General features: G+C 43.1%; 1 protein-coding gene across 4 annotated transcripts in view; it reads left to right on the top strand.

The window, feature by feature from the left end:
• The first annotated feature begins 42 nt into the window (after nucleotides 1-42).
• The window catches only part of caskin2 (CASK interacting protein 2), a 50,427-nt gene continuing 34,490 nt past the window's right edge, over nucleotides 43-15,979 (top strand). For 2 of the 4 annotated variants that reach the window (XM_076981779.1, XM_076981788.1), the window contains exons 1-2: nucleotides 43-440; nucleotides 2,055-2,384. In XM_076981779.1, coding sequence (XP_076837894.1) covers nucleotides 2,291-2,384 — 94 coding nt within the window. In that variant the 5' untranslated portion in view covers nucleotides 43-440; nucleotides 2,055-2,290. Of the gene's footprint in view, nucleotides 441-1,795; nucleotides 1,872-2,054; nucleotides 2,385-15,979 lie in introns of all 4 variants that reach the window. The other 2 variants (XM_076981771.1, XM_076981762.1) reach the window with 2 other exon arrangements.

Below are 15,979 nucleotides of genomic sequence, written 5' to 3' on the forward strand. Positions count from 1 at the left end.
GTGGGAGGCAGGGGGAGGTAAAAGAGTGCTCCCAGTGCTCCCAGTGTTCCCAGTGCTCCTATACTCGACTCTCCATCTCTGTTGCTGACACAGGCGTCTGCGCAGTGGGAGGGACGAATGTTGGAGCGGGTTTGGCGAAGTGGCGACGTTAAACGCTGTCTAATGGAGTACTGAGTTTCTGTCGACGAAGAGTAGAGAATAAGTCATTGAAAGCTGCGCACTCCTCTATCGGATTACTATTTACGAAGTGAATGTGGCCGTCGAGTGCAGTGAGAACAGACACAGCCACATTTACCTGGACGTGGAAGTACTTTTCAGCTAAAAGTGAACAGGCGATTTCAAGGACCTCGGACGCAGTAACGTTAACTGGCACATACGGAGCTGCTGGTTTGACATTCAACAAGTTGCCATTATTGCTGAATGATTTACCCAACCTAAAGGTAAAAAAACCTGGAAGGTTATTAAATTTATACATGACGAGTTCATTTAAGTTTGTGAACTTTACAGTATGTACCGTGTTGTCAGTCAGGTTTTAACCTCTAGGTTAACTTGCTAAATTTAGGTCATAAGGATTTTCTGACATTTTTTTTTCAAAGCAACCAACTTTGGTTTAGGGAGCCTGGTTGCTAGCCACTAACTTTTCACAGGGGTGTGCAATAGGGTTTTTTTTGCAATAGTCTTTTTATGTACTTAGCTTTCTGTAGCTGGCTAGCTAGTCTAACTTATCTATTTTAAGTTGCAGCACCCAGGTGTATTTAGAGGAAAGTTTTACTAAATCATTTAGGCTAACTGACATGACCCGTTATAGCTAGATAGCAATTTCTCACATAAACAGGTGTGTAAACAGTTTGTTTTCACTCGGAACTATTAACTATACATGAATCTCTTACCCTGTGAGGTTCTTGGCTAGCTAATTTAGCTAGGTTAGCTACCTGTGTGTAGCTCACATCCTTCTCCAGTCAACAGTTGTGCTGATTTAATAGAGATTTACTTCAGTCTAAATGTATTTAGGGTCGACAAAGCGGTCTGTTGTTGGATGTATTTAAGTGGTAGTTAATGTTTAAAAATAGCACAGTAGTCTGTAATCTATTGTAGCAAAATATTGTCATAGGAAAACAACACTGACCACTTCCATACCCAGCAGTATTTATGAACCATCATGGTGTATTGATAATTAGTGACATAGTCCGTCATCGTGCCCCTCCCCCCCGGATTTCACCTAGTCTACATAATCTACTATGTAGTTACTAATGTTATTATGTATTACTAATATAGTTTATATTATGTAGTTATATTTACCTACTGTCTCTCGAAGGTAGTGTCAACTCCCAACTGCAATCTTTTGTTGCAACCATCTTTATCACCGTACCACGAATGCCACTATTTTTTATAGTATGAGGGCACTTGCACCCTATAGTGTAAAATACATGTATTAAAAATAACTACACAGCAGTATAAGCAAGTGTGAAAAGATTGACTCATGGCTTAGAAGAAGACAAAACGAAGAACATGATTACTGTTATTGAAAGTGACAGCTTTGAATTGCCCACAGCATTGCTGTATGGTTGATTTGGCTTGGAAATTGCTTAGAGGTTTTGTAAAAATGTAAATAAAATTAAATAAAAAACCTAAAGTTTTGCTCTTGAGAAGTTTTGAGGAGGAGAATGTCATAATAAACTACTGAGCTCTTAAAGTCTGAGATCTCTCTCATTCTCAGATTTAATAAAGATTAAATCTCTCTCTCTCTCTCTCTCTCTCTCTCTCTCTCTCTCTCTCTGTGGTTGGTGTGGAGAAGAAGGTTTTGCTCTGATCTCTTCACAGGAGGTGTGGGGGAGGAGACTGGGCACAATGCCAGCGTCTCATGTGGGTGGGTAGGGGAGGCTTCGAACTGGAGGGAAAAATCTAAACCAAATTCTACACTGATGTTAAAATGTTGCTCTTCTTTGAGAAGGAGTTCTGCTAACACCCCCCCCCCCCCTCCCACAATCACTGATCTGGTGATCTGTTCTAAGACAGGAAGCCTCACTGTTATTCTTGTTGAAATCCATTTTCAGGTCCCAGTCTGCTGGTCCAAGCAGCACCGCTCCATCCCCTCAGCACTAGTGCAGATATCTTCTGGCCACTGGGTTCCTAATTAGCTTTCCTGCCACTACTGGAGGTAGCACTTGTGGAAAGGGAGTGGTGAAAAGTATTGTGCAACAGATTTTCACTTACTGCCACTACGTGGAGATGTGAGAGAAGAGCTGGACTCTTGCAGGGTCACTAGCGGAATTCAACCCAGCAGGGGACCATGGGAAAGGAACAGGAGCTTCTTCAGGCGGTTAAGAATGGTGACCTGCTCTCCACACAAAAAATACTGGCGAAGCTCAAAACCAGCAGGAGCAGTGAGTACTTCTCATACATGTAAATGCACACACTGTGTTGCTGCAGGGTTCATCACAGGCACATGGGACATAGTGAATCACCCTGTTTGCTTTTACAGAGTCACAACATAATAGTTGTTTCAGACATTAATGATCGAGAGCATTAACATATTATTTCGTGTTCATTTATTTTAAAATGTTCTATGTTGCTGTAGTTCCTGTAGTGCTCCTTTATCTTACCTGTGAAGGTGTTTACAACCTGAAGGTCATGGGTTCAGTTCCCACGGAGCACAATGTAATTGTAAGATTACAAGCCAGTTAGTTGGAAAATGAGGAAATTCATCTACTCCTGGTTGACACCTGTAACATCATGACTGTCTAGTCGTCCTAACAATTCTTCAACCATTATATATACATTGGATATTTAATCTATTTTAATATGTAATATAATATAATAATAATAGTATAATAATAATAACATATTTTGTGAATTACAACAATTGTGTAATTGTGAAGTGACATCAATAGTTCATGGCAAGTTATAGTTTCCATTAAAGAAATTTGATTTGATTTGATAGTATAAAATGTCAAATCATAAACATTTCATAAACATCATGAATGAAGACATAATGTCTTATATTTAATGCAGTGCAGATATTTTATCAAGAATATTCACATCATATTTTTTTATTTATATACAATGCCTTTTGCATTCTCAAGGACACTTTACAGTCATAGAAACCTTGCATGTGCGCAATCTAAACAAGATGAGATGTGACCATCAGATGTACACACTGTACTTAAACATCACAGGACATGTGATAACAGCGAAAAACGTAGTCTTTAACACATATAATTCATGAGGTCGATTCTGTTTAATTAGACAGTGGTAATTATTATGACCTCTTTCTTGGAAATAACCACCTCATTTCTAATTCAAAACATTTGAGGTGCTGATTTCAAGTTATATGGTGAAATTAAGACTTTAACCCACTTAATCTGTTAATGTGATGATCGGGGTGGAGCGAAGGACGAGACACAGAATCCTTGCAGAGACGTCACTTTTAATTTGTCACACATAGATTGCGCAATAGCGCGTAGGAACATCTGACACTTACACAGAAACGCGTAGACTCTAGACAACGACGAGCACAGGACACTGCGCGAGCGCACATTAAATAGACAAACCACATTAGCCCCACGTGATTACGAGACGAGTCACAGGTGATACTGATTATTCACACGACATGCCATAACCACGGATATACATAGACGCAGACAAAGCACGTGGACTACGTATACACACGCCCAAAGGGGAGGGGCCGGGGTCCTCAACGTGACAGTTAAAATATAAAGTAATAAGGCAACTGAACATTCTGTAACAACTGAGCCCAATTTTTGAATGTGGTTTTGTGTGTAGACATGCTCTTACCAGGACTAGGGCTAGGGCTAGGGCTAGGGCTAGGGCTAGGGCCAGGACTAGGGCTAGGGCTAGGGCTAGGACTAGGGCTAGGACTAGGGCTAGGCTTTTACTTGGATTACTGTTGTCACTAATGTCTGAAGTAGCACTTCTGCAAATACCACAGCTGCTATTTTGTAGTCAAAAGTCAGTGACTCTACTATCTTTTGCCACTTATTATCTTTTGCTGACACCATTAAAGACAAATGAGTCATCAACTTGTTGACCTTTTGAATCCCAAAGTAAGTAATATAGAAAAGACACATTACAGGGTTCTTAGGTCATTCGCTTGTTATTGCTGCTTTTTCTGCTTATCTAGAGATTAAAGTCTCTTGTCAAAATAATAAAAATTAACTCATTTGTTTTGAAGTAGAATACAACAAATAATAATTTTCTAAAATAATGAAATTTCACATTTTTTTCATATTCTAATTATCTCGCACTAATGAACTTCCAGAGAAACCTGAAGCCCCATTCATCCTCCCCACCAGCCCTCTCACCTCCCCACCAGCCCTCTCACCTCCCCACCAGCCCTCTCACTTCCCCACCAGCCCTCTCACCTCCAGATAGGCCTTGCTGCTCCTTTATCTTTCGTCCCACCGCGTGTTCTACAAGAGTCGGTTGTGCTTTGAACCACCTTGCCAGCGGAGAAGCTCTGATAACATCCATAGACCCTGGCTCTTTGAGCTTCTTTGTCTTCTCATGCTGGTACGTGGAGAGCAAGCTGTACTTCGTTACAACTGCACTTGACTTGAGCATGAATATCGCCTGTGATGTGGTCAGCGGGACACTGGCGGAGTGTGGTAGTGACCGGTCTATGTCTGTCTCGTCTGCATGACTGCTGGGGGGTGGGGGGGGGCTGTTAGTCATGTACTTTATCCTTCATAACAGTGGTCTTCATCCTTCATATACATCAGTTTGTAATGATATAAATTTTTCTCATGTTTAGAAAAAAATGAGAAAATTAAGTGCCGGGACTGACCTTTACCTTTTAAAGATGCTACTTTTGGGCCATTTAGAGAGACTCTTTGCTCCCACCACCTTTTAACGAGCCCTACTGTCATCTTTAAGGGAATTTATCAGTGTTGTGTTTGTGAGGACACCAAGTGTGCTATTTGTGCCCCAAGTGCCACAGTTTGTTTTCCAACCATAGCCAAAGGCCAGCGTGATAACCCAGCACCACCTCTGCTATTCCAGACCCAGGTGTCTGTAAACACACAGGAGATAGCACACTGACTTCAAGGAAGGATGGGGTCATGGGTGGAGCCTTACTATAACTTGTGCCTTATTTTTTTGACCTTTGACCCAAGGACGGGGCCTTTGTGTAAGTGAAGAGCAAGCTGAGTAATTGCTCTTTAATGTGGCCCTTGGTGCCCATTGCTTATAAACTCTTTCATGCGATGGTTAATACAGAGCTACGGTTGGCCAGCTGACTAGTCTACACAACTTGCATCTTACTGCAGATGCAGGAGCTTTGTTCCAGTCCCCGAGGGGCCTGCCAGACCTTGTGCCACAGCCTGCTGGATTACACCCGGCTCTTTGTTCAAGGCCCTAGCCTCCCTAATTCATCACCTTATGGGTTTTGCATACGGTCATTAAGCTTGTGTATTGTCACAGACCACAATGCAGCAAACAGCCCAGCCTGTGTGTCTCCAGAACACCAACTCCTCCCATTGCTTTTGACATCTGCTATCTCAGGTCTACCTTCAACCCCACTCCAGAGCCCCCTCATCCACCCCTAAATCAAAGACCCAGATGGTGCCCAGACAGATGAAAGACAGTTGGGTTAAATAAAAAGTGTTCTAATATAAGCTTGAATGTGTGCAAGTGGTTATCATTTATTGTGTAACCTCTGTGATGTTGTTGTGGTGGTGTCCACCACTAATAAAGACCTTAGTGAGGTATGGCATGGTATTGCAGCAGTCCAAGATAGATCTGCTTGACTTTGTGTTTGTTTTATTGACATGGTCTAACCTGACCTCTTTTCTTTACTACGATCCCAGTAACAGATGGTAAGTAAGTGTGGATTCTGTGGGAATTCATTTTAAAGGACTTTACTTTGGTGTAGTGTAGCTTAGATCAGTGGTAAGCCTCTGTAACTCCAACTTTTATTACAGTTTCCAGACATGGGATCCTGTAAATCCCATCGTTTTTCAATATCTGAATTATTTATCTTAAAGTAAGATTACAAGATGCTGTAGTGACTGAGCCGTGCAGTATAGTTTTAACTATTATATTGGTAGAAAAGATATATGGAATGTGTATTATGACCGCTTTAATAACTGAATTTGAACTTCCTTAATCTCTGAAAAATAGTGTCATCCCACTTGGCGTCCATTCCAAAGCCATCTGAGTATACACTTGCTGTCAAGTAGTTTAATTTAACCGGAAGAATTTGAATAAGTTCATTGCACACTCGAGATATTTCAAAGCTTGTTGGCCAAGCTTCTTAACCAATAATGCTTTAGAAATCGGGCCCGAGTCCAACTTCAAGTGTGTACACATACACCATGACAGTGAATTGAGTGATTTCTTTAACTAACATGTAATGTCGCTGTCTCTTTATTTCAGTAAAATATGTCACTTAGTGTTATAAATGAACACTGCTAAGCTATTATGCCATCAGTCTTATTTGTTAGCCCTTGGTTAAACTTATTTGTTAGCCCTTTGTTGAAATTCTGGTGACTGTCATGGCGTATTGGCCCTGCTGCAGCTGAAACAGCTGCTATGTAGTATAGGCCACCATTCATATTACCTGTATTAGTGCTACGATTTAGTCATGAGTGCTGCATTAAACTGCGACTCTCCAATGAAAATAATATACGGTACCCACTATTGAAATGTGAAGAGCTTTCAGTCTTCACAGTTTGTCTTTCTCGCTTTTCTTTCATAGTTTGTCTCCACCATTTACCCTCAAACAAGAGTCAAGATTGTGCCTATAAACTGCGCTCAGAGGTTGCAGGGTGAACACCCACTGATGTTAATACAGCACAGGAATTGGTTAATCAACTTGGTTACAGACATCACTGTGTCCTTGGTCTACTTCCATAGGGCTCTCAGCACCCTTGTGCTGACATACATTTTTCACATTGGAAAGGAGACTTTAATTACTGTAACTAGATTTATTTTAATCACTGAAGCTTGGGCTCATTAAGTGCCTGTTTACTGAACTTGCTCTCTGCCATGTCTCATTCCATTACATGGTAGTGGTTTCTTCCACTGTGATGTTCATGCAGTAAATTTCAGCTGTAAAACATTTAATTCTTAGGAGGAATACAAAAGGCTACATTCATCATTTTGTGCTTTAACTGCACAAAATGTTTATGGGGAAAGAGCCCAATTCTCTCCATGACTGGGTGCAATATTGGAGGTTAATAAAATGTTCTTTTACTTTGAAAGAGGGTAGTGACGGGAAAGTGTTAAAAATCTTTCTGTCTACATTCTGTCTGTAGAGTATCTGTCAGTATTTACATGTTAAGTCTGCTGTTTCTGTGCTAAATATTTAATTGACTTGCTAAATAGGCAACTGACTGTGGTTGTCTTGTCAAACATCTCCATGAATGAGGGCTTTTCTGAAAATGTAATACAATTTTAAGCACAAATTATGTTCATTGTTATTTTAGACGTAGGGATTTACCTGGATTTGGCTTATAAAGAATACATATTTATGAGATTTGTGTTTTTAAAATATGTTCTCACATTTTTGCTCCTGTAAGAATGATGAATGTTTGGCCCTATTGGATTGGCCAAGCCACTTTGGTGAAACCATTCTGAGATTTATTGAAGGAAACTACTCCAAAAATCACCTTGGTGAAGATTGCCTTGTTTTGCTCAGTGGTCTGAGAGCAGAGTAGCTGAACTCTGTGTGAACTTTGTCATTTCTTCCAGTTATCTTTTATGTTACAGTCTCTCTTCAAATTGACAGCTGCTGCCAGTTTTTCTGCAAATACTCAAGTCTACTACACAAAGTCCTCAAAGACGAAAGAAATGCCTTATCTGAATAAAGGCAGGAGAGTTGAGCTGTGTAGCTGTGTGTGAATTGGCTGCAGGCCTAAATCACATGTTCTGTCTCTTGTTTTGATTCCTCCAAGCTTGTTTTCATTTGTGGCTTATCTGCCACCTTCCTGCTCCCATTTCAGCATACAAGAAGAGTCCGTTCAGCCTTTAGCTTACAATGGATAGATAAGATTTCAGAGCTGTGGTCTTTTAGAAATTGCTCTTTGAATAAGTTGAATAAGTATTCAGTGCTTGTGAATCAGATGACTAAAGCTCTATGTTCGTGATAGAGTTTCATGGCATGGCTGGAGAAAAACATGTTTTCCACTGTCACTTGCCTTTAAGGCTTAGCCTACATGCTCAATTAGCATGCAGCCTGTCTGTTCAGGCTTCAGTTTTGGCGGAGGCCAGCGGTAGAAAGTTACTATTTAAAACCATGCAGTGTTCACCGAGACCTGAGATCAGCACCCCAATTCCTCTTGCTGCACGCCAATTAATGCCCAAGGCTCAGGAGGTCCAGAGCCCAGGAGAGGGTCTGGGCACCGTCCACAGTGAGGGAATAGCAGGGCAGGGTGGCACACAGAGGGGCAAAATGGGAGGACAGGGCCTCAGAATGCTGCACAGCGTGACTTATGAGTCACAGCTGCATGGGGCTTAATAGTGTTTCACAGCTATTTTCCTTCCCGCTCTGAGCGTGCCAGCCATTGTGCTAGGCGCGACATAACACTGTGTGCTTGAATGAAGGCAAAAAGAATAGGAGAGATGATGTCACCATATGAGAATGCGTTCCCCTTGGGGTTAACTCTGTTAGCTCATGGAGTTTGAATGTGTTGAGCAGGTACCGTCTGTGTTTGTGCTGGTGGGGGGATGAACGGTGAGACAGGAGGTAAACTTCAAAAACTAAAAATAAAAGGCAGCGGAGGGGTGAGGGATAAGAGGTTCTGTCCTGGAGGGGTGAGAGATAAGAGGTTCTGTCCTGGAGGGGTGAGAGATAAGAGGTTCTGTCCTGGAGGGGTGAGGGATAAGAGGTTCTGTCCTGGAGGGGTGAGAGATAAGAGGTTCTGTCCTGGAGGGGTGAGAGATAAGAGGTTCTGTCCTGGAGGGGTGAGAGATAAGAGGTTCTGTCCTGGAGGGGTGAGAGATAAGAGGTTCTGTCCTGGAGGGGTGAGAGATAAGAGGTTCTGTCCTGGAGGGGTGAGAGATAAGAGGTTCTGTCCTGGAGGGGTGAGGGATAAGAGGTTCTGTCCTGGAGGGGTGAGAGATAAGAGGTTCTGTCCTGGAGGGGTGAGGGATAAGAGGTTCTGTCCTGGAGGGGTGAGGGATAAGAGGTTCTGTCCTGGAGGGGTGAGAGATAAGAGGTTCTGTCCTGGAGGGGTGAGGGATAAGAGGTTCTGTCCTGGAGGGGTGAGGGATAAGAGGTTCTGTCCTGGAGGGGTGAGAGATAAGAGGTTCTGTCCTGGAGGGGTGAGAGATAAGAGGTTCTGTCCTGGAGGCTGAGCAGACCTACGAGAACAAGAGTGCCAGGCTTTTCATATGGAGATGATCTGATGAGAACCTGACTGGTGAGAGAACGAAGAAGAGGAGCTGAGAAAAGAAAAGGTGGTGGGGGAGGGGGAGGGGGCTCAGAGAAACTGGAGTAGCGTCTCTCCATGGGCTGTTAATCTTTCACCTTTTCTCCATTAAGGTGAGCAATTTGATGTGATGTACACACAAGAGCCTCGGATGCAAGTGGTCAGTCACATGAGTGGAGGGCTCGCTTGCTTGGGAGAAGCTCTGGAGGGAGGGGGCTCTGAAGGCCAAACAGATGAAACCTTTAGATGGGAGGAAAAATGTCATTATGAACAAAGGATAGGGTGTGAGTTTCCTTTCATCCTGGGAACAGTTTGTGTGTGTGTGTGTGTGTGTGTGTGTGTGTGTGTGTGTGTGTGTGTGTGTGTGTGTGTGTGCGTGTGTGTGCGTGTGCGTGTCCGTGCGTGTCCATGTCTATGTGTGTGTGTCCATGTCCATGTATGTGTCTGTGTCCGTGTGTGTGTCTCTGAGTTCATGCGCTTCATAATTGTTCATAATCGACTACATTAATTTGGCTGGGTACTTACCATTACATCTTGCTCTTGTAACAAAAAAAGATGTTCGGCTTTGGGCTCAGGATGTTATGTGATCGTCAAAGTTCAGTGCTCTGTGGTTCTCCTTATCCGTGATCGGCTGCAGGGCTGGACTGACCAGAACTCCTATTCATAAGCTTTATGGCAAGTGTAGTTCAAGAGACTTTGATATGAACCCATTAAAATGGTACATGGTCAGCCTTTTATTAGATCGCATTTCAGTGTAACCTTTTTGGTCGAATCAGTATGGTCTGCCGTGACTGTTTCCCATCAGTTAGCGTCACCAAGATTGGACTGACGCATTGAGATGAAGGTCACCATTTAGCATTCTGAGGGCTCAGTGTGAATTAGGCTCTGTCAGCAGCCCCCAAGCTGGTTCAATACGGCACTGTCATCTCATTTTTCCTCATGACAAATAGCAACCAAAACCATTATCTTCCCATTGCCCCAGTGTAAACATCTCATGGGTGTAGGTTTTAGATTTTTATGCGTTGACATTGCAAAATAAACTATGGATCACTTTAGTCCTACAAGAGAGCAGACACTGCTCGCAGAAATGTCAAAGACAGTGTGGCCTACAGCCCGAGGTGAACACCATGTAAAACTAGTGTCAATCTTACTTTTGTATCTCGGGGGTGCCTTTATCAGCATGTGGTCCCAGTATGGTTTGTTCTGGAGTGTGACGTTTGACCAGCCTGAAAGCTCTTAGCTTCTGGTTCTGTACCAGCCTGAAAGCTCTTAGCTTCTGGTTCTGTACCAGCTACTGGGCTATTTTTATCCTCCTCTCCAATGTGTGGATGGCGTCAACTCTTTTGTCCACATTAATTGGTTTTAGTTGAGAGCACCATAGTTGGGACAGATGCTTCCCTTTTTGTCCAGTTCTCTCCCTTCTGAGACATAATAGGATGTGGTCGAAGGAAATTACCCTCTTGTTCTAGTTCTAATTTTCTTGGGCCACATCCACAAAGCGTTTCTTCAGAGGACAGGCCACTGGCTCAGCTTTGGCTAGCGAGCTAAGTGGTAGTATGGAGATACCACTGCGATCAGTAAATATTCGGTTCTCCTTTTTTTTAGCGCAAAATAGTTTTTTAATTGTATTTGATCACGATCCTCTTTAGATATACTGAAATAGCAGTATAGAGCTTTTGATGTTTGAGTTTTTGTGTTGTCTTTGTGTCGATAGTTTTAACAAAGCATTCTGTTGCTCCATTACAAGTCTAACAATTATGACTTTCTTCATGGTCTTTTATTGTTTTATATAGGTCAAAATTATGTGATTTCTTTATATTGGCACACATTGCAGTAATTATGATTTAGTGGCTTACTCATTGATATACAAAAATGTATTTGTGGAACATACAGGAATGTGTTGGACCAGTTGACAAGGAGAACCCTTAATTTACTTATACTTTACTTTACTTATCAATATATGGTTATGGTTCTGGTCTCTAGCACATCTGTAATTTAAGCTTTTCGCCTCATTTTTTAATCCTTTAAAAAAAGTAAAAACTGCTGAATCATTTGTTTCACAGTGTCCAAAATCTCACTTTCTTCCTGGTGCCTTTTGTGTTGTAGTTTGCAACCAAATAAATATAAGCTCTTAAAGATTTAAGCCCTTTGCAAACAGCAGATAGACGTCTGTATTGAGGTTTATATTGAGGACTGTATTAAAGTCTGTTGAGGTCTATATTGAAGTCTATATTGGGACTCCTAAGAGCAAGGAGTCCTTAGGTGTCCACGTCCAGGCAGCGGGTCCAGTCTCCTTGGTGGCAGCCTGCCCTACAGCTGCCGACCTCCGTCAGCTGGCGTGGAGATGAAAGCTGCAGCCGTCTGCTCGCTCCGCCCCTGGGCCGCAGCCCTGATGGAGCTCTGATGGAGGGCCTCCGGACACGGGCCCAACACCCTGAGGCCTGGGAATCACATCTCACTGCCACACTAACACTTATGTGGTTGATTTATTGGGATGTGACAACACCCCCACCCCCCACCTGGAGTTCATTTTTCCTACGACTTTTAGCTCGGATCTGTCTCTTTTTAAAAAGAGGAGAGAAAAAAAAATTATGGTTTGGTCTAGCAGAGATTTCCAGAGGCCACAGACCCAGGCTTTGGCAAGCAGAGGCAGTCAGACCCACTCAGTATAAAGCTAAAGTCTAGTATGTATGCTCATTATACAGCTAAAGTATAATATGTATGCTCATTATACAGCTAAAGTATAGTGTGTGTGCTCAGTATAAAGCTAAAGTATAGTATGTATGCTCATTGTAAAGCTAAAGTATAGTATGTATGCTCATTATAAAGCTAAAGTATAGTATGTATGCTCAGTATAAACCCACACAGTTTAAAGCTCAGCAGAGAGGAAGGCTGTTTTTTCCCTTAACTATTTGGAACATGGTTCTCGAACTCTCTCTGGCTCAGTGAATAAATCTATTTTTAAGGAACTGTAAAATACATTTTTACAGCATCTTCAACTCAAGAGAAAATGGAATTAAGTTAGATTAGTTTCATATAAACTGTAATGCAGTAATGATGTTCTCTGTACTAAAGCAAATTAGGCTATTTAATGTTTGATTTATAACTTAGCTTTTTAGGATTTTAGGTTTTAAGTGAATCCTGGTTAGCGGAGTAACTTAACCAGCAGGTTTCCCCTACCATCCTTCCTGCATTGACATTTATGATCCCTCCACATATTAAATATTACACATGTGGACAGAGATTTTGAATGGAATGGTGCCTCACTCACGTCCCACGCCGTCTGAAGTCAACGGGATGGGCTGGTTTTTGTGTGGTCTCAGACAACAAAATGTCGTTTGTTCTCCATTTGTGAGAATAACCCTCTGCGTTGCTTTTCAATGGTTCTGTCTTTTGAAATGCCTTCCCTTGCCCCCCCCCCCCCCCCCCCCCCCCCCACACCCTCTTTGTTTGGTGCAGTGTGTTAGAATTACTTTGACTGGTCCTGTTCTACTCTCAGATGTGTCCGGAGTCGGAGACCTCGGTGTCTGAACTAATCCGTAGTGCAGCCTCCACCTTGATCTATCCCCCATGTGCCCCCATCACACAATGACCAATGAGACAACTCCACCTCTTTGAGACGAAACACCCCCCCATCTCCTGCCCGCTTTCCTGTACTATGGATGAACTGAGCCTTAATCCTTCAGGATTTCTTTAGTGTCTTCTGGGGTGGAAGGGTGTTTTCTCCTCTTTATAGTTCAGAGAATGGATCACCACGCCATGTGAGACACGGTGGCTGTTTTTAAATCCTTTTGGACCCTTTATAAGGTTCAGGCTTTGACCCGCTGTCATTTCACTACAGACTACACAGTCACCTGTTCAACCCACGTTGCCCACCTCCAGGCCAGGACTACAATTCCTGTTTTTAAAATCTTATCAGTTACTCCTATTGATTGTGTTATGTGTACGTGTGTTGTGTGTCTAGTGTGCGTTTATGGGTAGGACTTTGTGGTGTGTTTATATTGGCTGCCTGGTGTCCCGTGTGTGTGACCTCTCTATCATCCGGGACCTTCTGATCTGCTCATGCGTTTCCAGGCGCGGCGCTGCACTTTGACCCGGAAGCAGTGCCTTGCGCTCCTCGGTCTGGCTGGCTTGTCTCAGGTTTGGAGTAGAGCTGTGGTTTAAATCAGCCCCCATCCTTCTCGTCCTCACACTTTTACCCCCCCAGAAAAAAACAAAGTACAGGGAAATCTGTCTTGACGCTGAGATTTGCTGTTTCTTTGCATACCTTTCACGTGTTGACATTCTTAGCTGTGTTTTTTCGTGCAATGTTTGTAGACAGGGATGATGGGGCCAGCAGATTACATGGATAACGCAGGCCAGGCTGAAGTGACTTTTGGGTTATCAGGTTTTCTCCGTGGAAGAGAGACATGAGCAAAGCCTTAGACCATGACGACAGGGTCTAGCTGCAGACAGCCCAGCATGGAGACGCTGAAGTGTAGTCTGAAAAGCCCATATTCACTAGCATGCTTCTCCTAAACCATGAAGGACCCTTCAAGAGCTTCTGTCTTTTTCTACAAGTTTAACTGTAATGGCTCATTAACTGACTTGAACCTAGTGCATCTAAGCCTATTTTAAAAGTGTGTTTGTTTTTATTTTGTTTTTCTGGGTGTGGCTGTTGTTTTTTTTGGATGGGGTGGAGGTGGTTGGAGAATAGGAAGAGAACGGGTCACTTATTGACTCTTTAAAAGCTGCTGAGGTTTTGATACTCCTGTTCTTTTCACCATTGGGGCCCTGAGCTCACCACTTTCTGCCTAGTGCTGAAATGTAAGGTGCATACCTGGCTAGGGGTCATGTGTGAAGGACAAAGGTCTAATGATTTGGCACCCAAATCTGTCACTCTAACTGGCACCGTAAGCCTGCAGCTTCACGAGAGCAAAAACAAAGCCAAAGATTTCAAAAGACGCCTCAACCCAAGACACCCACTCAAGCCACACCTGACTTTCCCTAGCTCCCCTTTTTTGATGAACACTATTCACACAGTGTAATACCGTAAGACACTGGGTTGCCTGGACCAATATGTTGGGCCCTACGTTTTTTTTTCCTTGATTTGTGATAATATTTCCTGTTTAGTTTCGATTTATTTTTTGTGTTTGAAGTCACACATGGGAATAAAAGCCTGCAAAGTATCACACTGTGTCAGACCAAGTCTACCCAGGACATGTGTTGTAATTCATTTCCTAGTTTTTGTGAAGCTAAAATCATTTGATTGACCACATGTGATACCTGATATATAAAGCTCATATAAATCTTGCGTGATGTGAGAATTATGCCTGTTAATTTCACAATACATTCCACAATCTGTTTTAATGAAAGATGTAGTGTTTAGTTACTGAAATAAATGATTATGTTCCATGTGTTTTATGTCGCTGAATCACAAGGGCTCCAAATATAACAAAATTAAAGGGTGCTACAAAAAGAAAGAGGACCAGAACATGGGGCATGTGTGTGAAGGGTGGGGAGGGGGTGTTGGTGCTGGTGTTTTCTCAGTGAGTTCCCCAGGATGTTTCTTATCCAGCATGGAGGCCCACTAGAGATCCACTGGTGGAGGAACACAATAGGAGCCTCCTGCTCTTTGTAACCACGGTCTTGGGAGAGGAAGTGCACACGGAGGCCCAGCTCACATCTCCGCTTTGTCACTGGAAGCTTCTGCGTTCTTAACGGTGCCGTGTCAACAGACCCCCACCTCGCCTCTTTGGCCCGTGTCACGGCCAGGTTAGGCTGAGCCCTGGGGTCACGCCCGCCCTCGCGCCCGTAGCTTAGGCCTCTTAGCTCAGAACTTCCGTTCTGTCCGTTCCGCCGTGTCGACCCACCCCTCCCAACCCCCACTGCCACTTAAGCCTCCATCTCACCACCGGGAGGTGACGGAGCAGACCGGAAAAGTGGCACACAAAGAGAGGAGCGTTCCTCCCTGGAGGAAAAACCACCCAGTAAACAAAGAGGGCCCAACAAAGCAGCGGGAGGGGGACTGAGATGAGCTTGTCTCTGTCTGACAGAGCGTGAGCGACCGCCGTACCCGCGCCTCCATCAACAGGGTCTGTCTGCCCTGTTGGGACTGACAGGGAACGCTTGCTCTGACTCGGGCTCTTGTTAACACATTGACAGTGGAATATCTCACCATTCCTGCTGCTTGCTTTTCTAACAGGACGTAAACAAAAAATTCATCCAAAAATGAAGCTCAGTGACATTAGTCTGACTTGTTTTTTTTTTTGTTTTTTTGTTGTCTTGTTAAGTAATAGTTATGTTGTTTTCAAAACCATTTAGGAGAAAATTACCAGTTTTCCAATGTATTTAACATTACAGCTAGGTCACATGTAAATGACAAGATAGACAGAGTTGGTCAACAGTAAACCTGTGGATGAAATTTAACCAGACGTTAAACCAGTAACACACTACACTGGATTAGGCTTTGATGCTACTCATATGTCATGCATGGTTCTTTATTCCGGCTTCATTTTGCGACACTCTGATGTGCATCCTCTTAATGTTTTGCATGTTATAAGCTTCAGCTCATAAAGACTGAAAGACTGCAGCTCATAAAGACTGAAAGA

The sequence above is a fragment of the Brachyhypopomus gauderio genome, chromosome 2 (genome assembly GCF_052324685.1).
Source record: "Brachyhypopomus gauderio isolate BG-103 chromosome 2, BGAUD_0.2, whole genome shotgun sequence".
In the NCBI taxonomy this organism is placed as follows: Eukaryota; Metazoa; Chordata; class Actinopteri; order Gymnotiformes; family Hypopomidae; genus Brachyhypopomus; species Brachyhypopomus gauderio.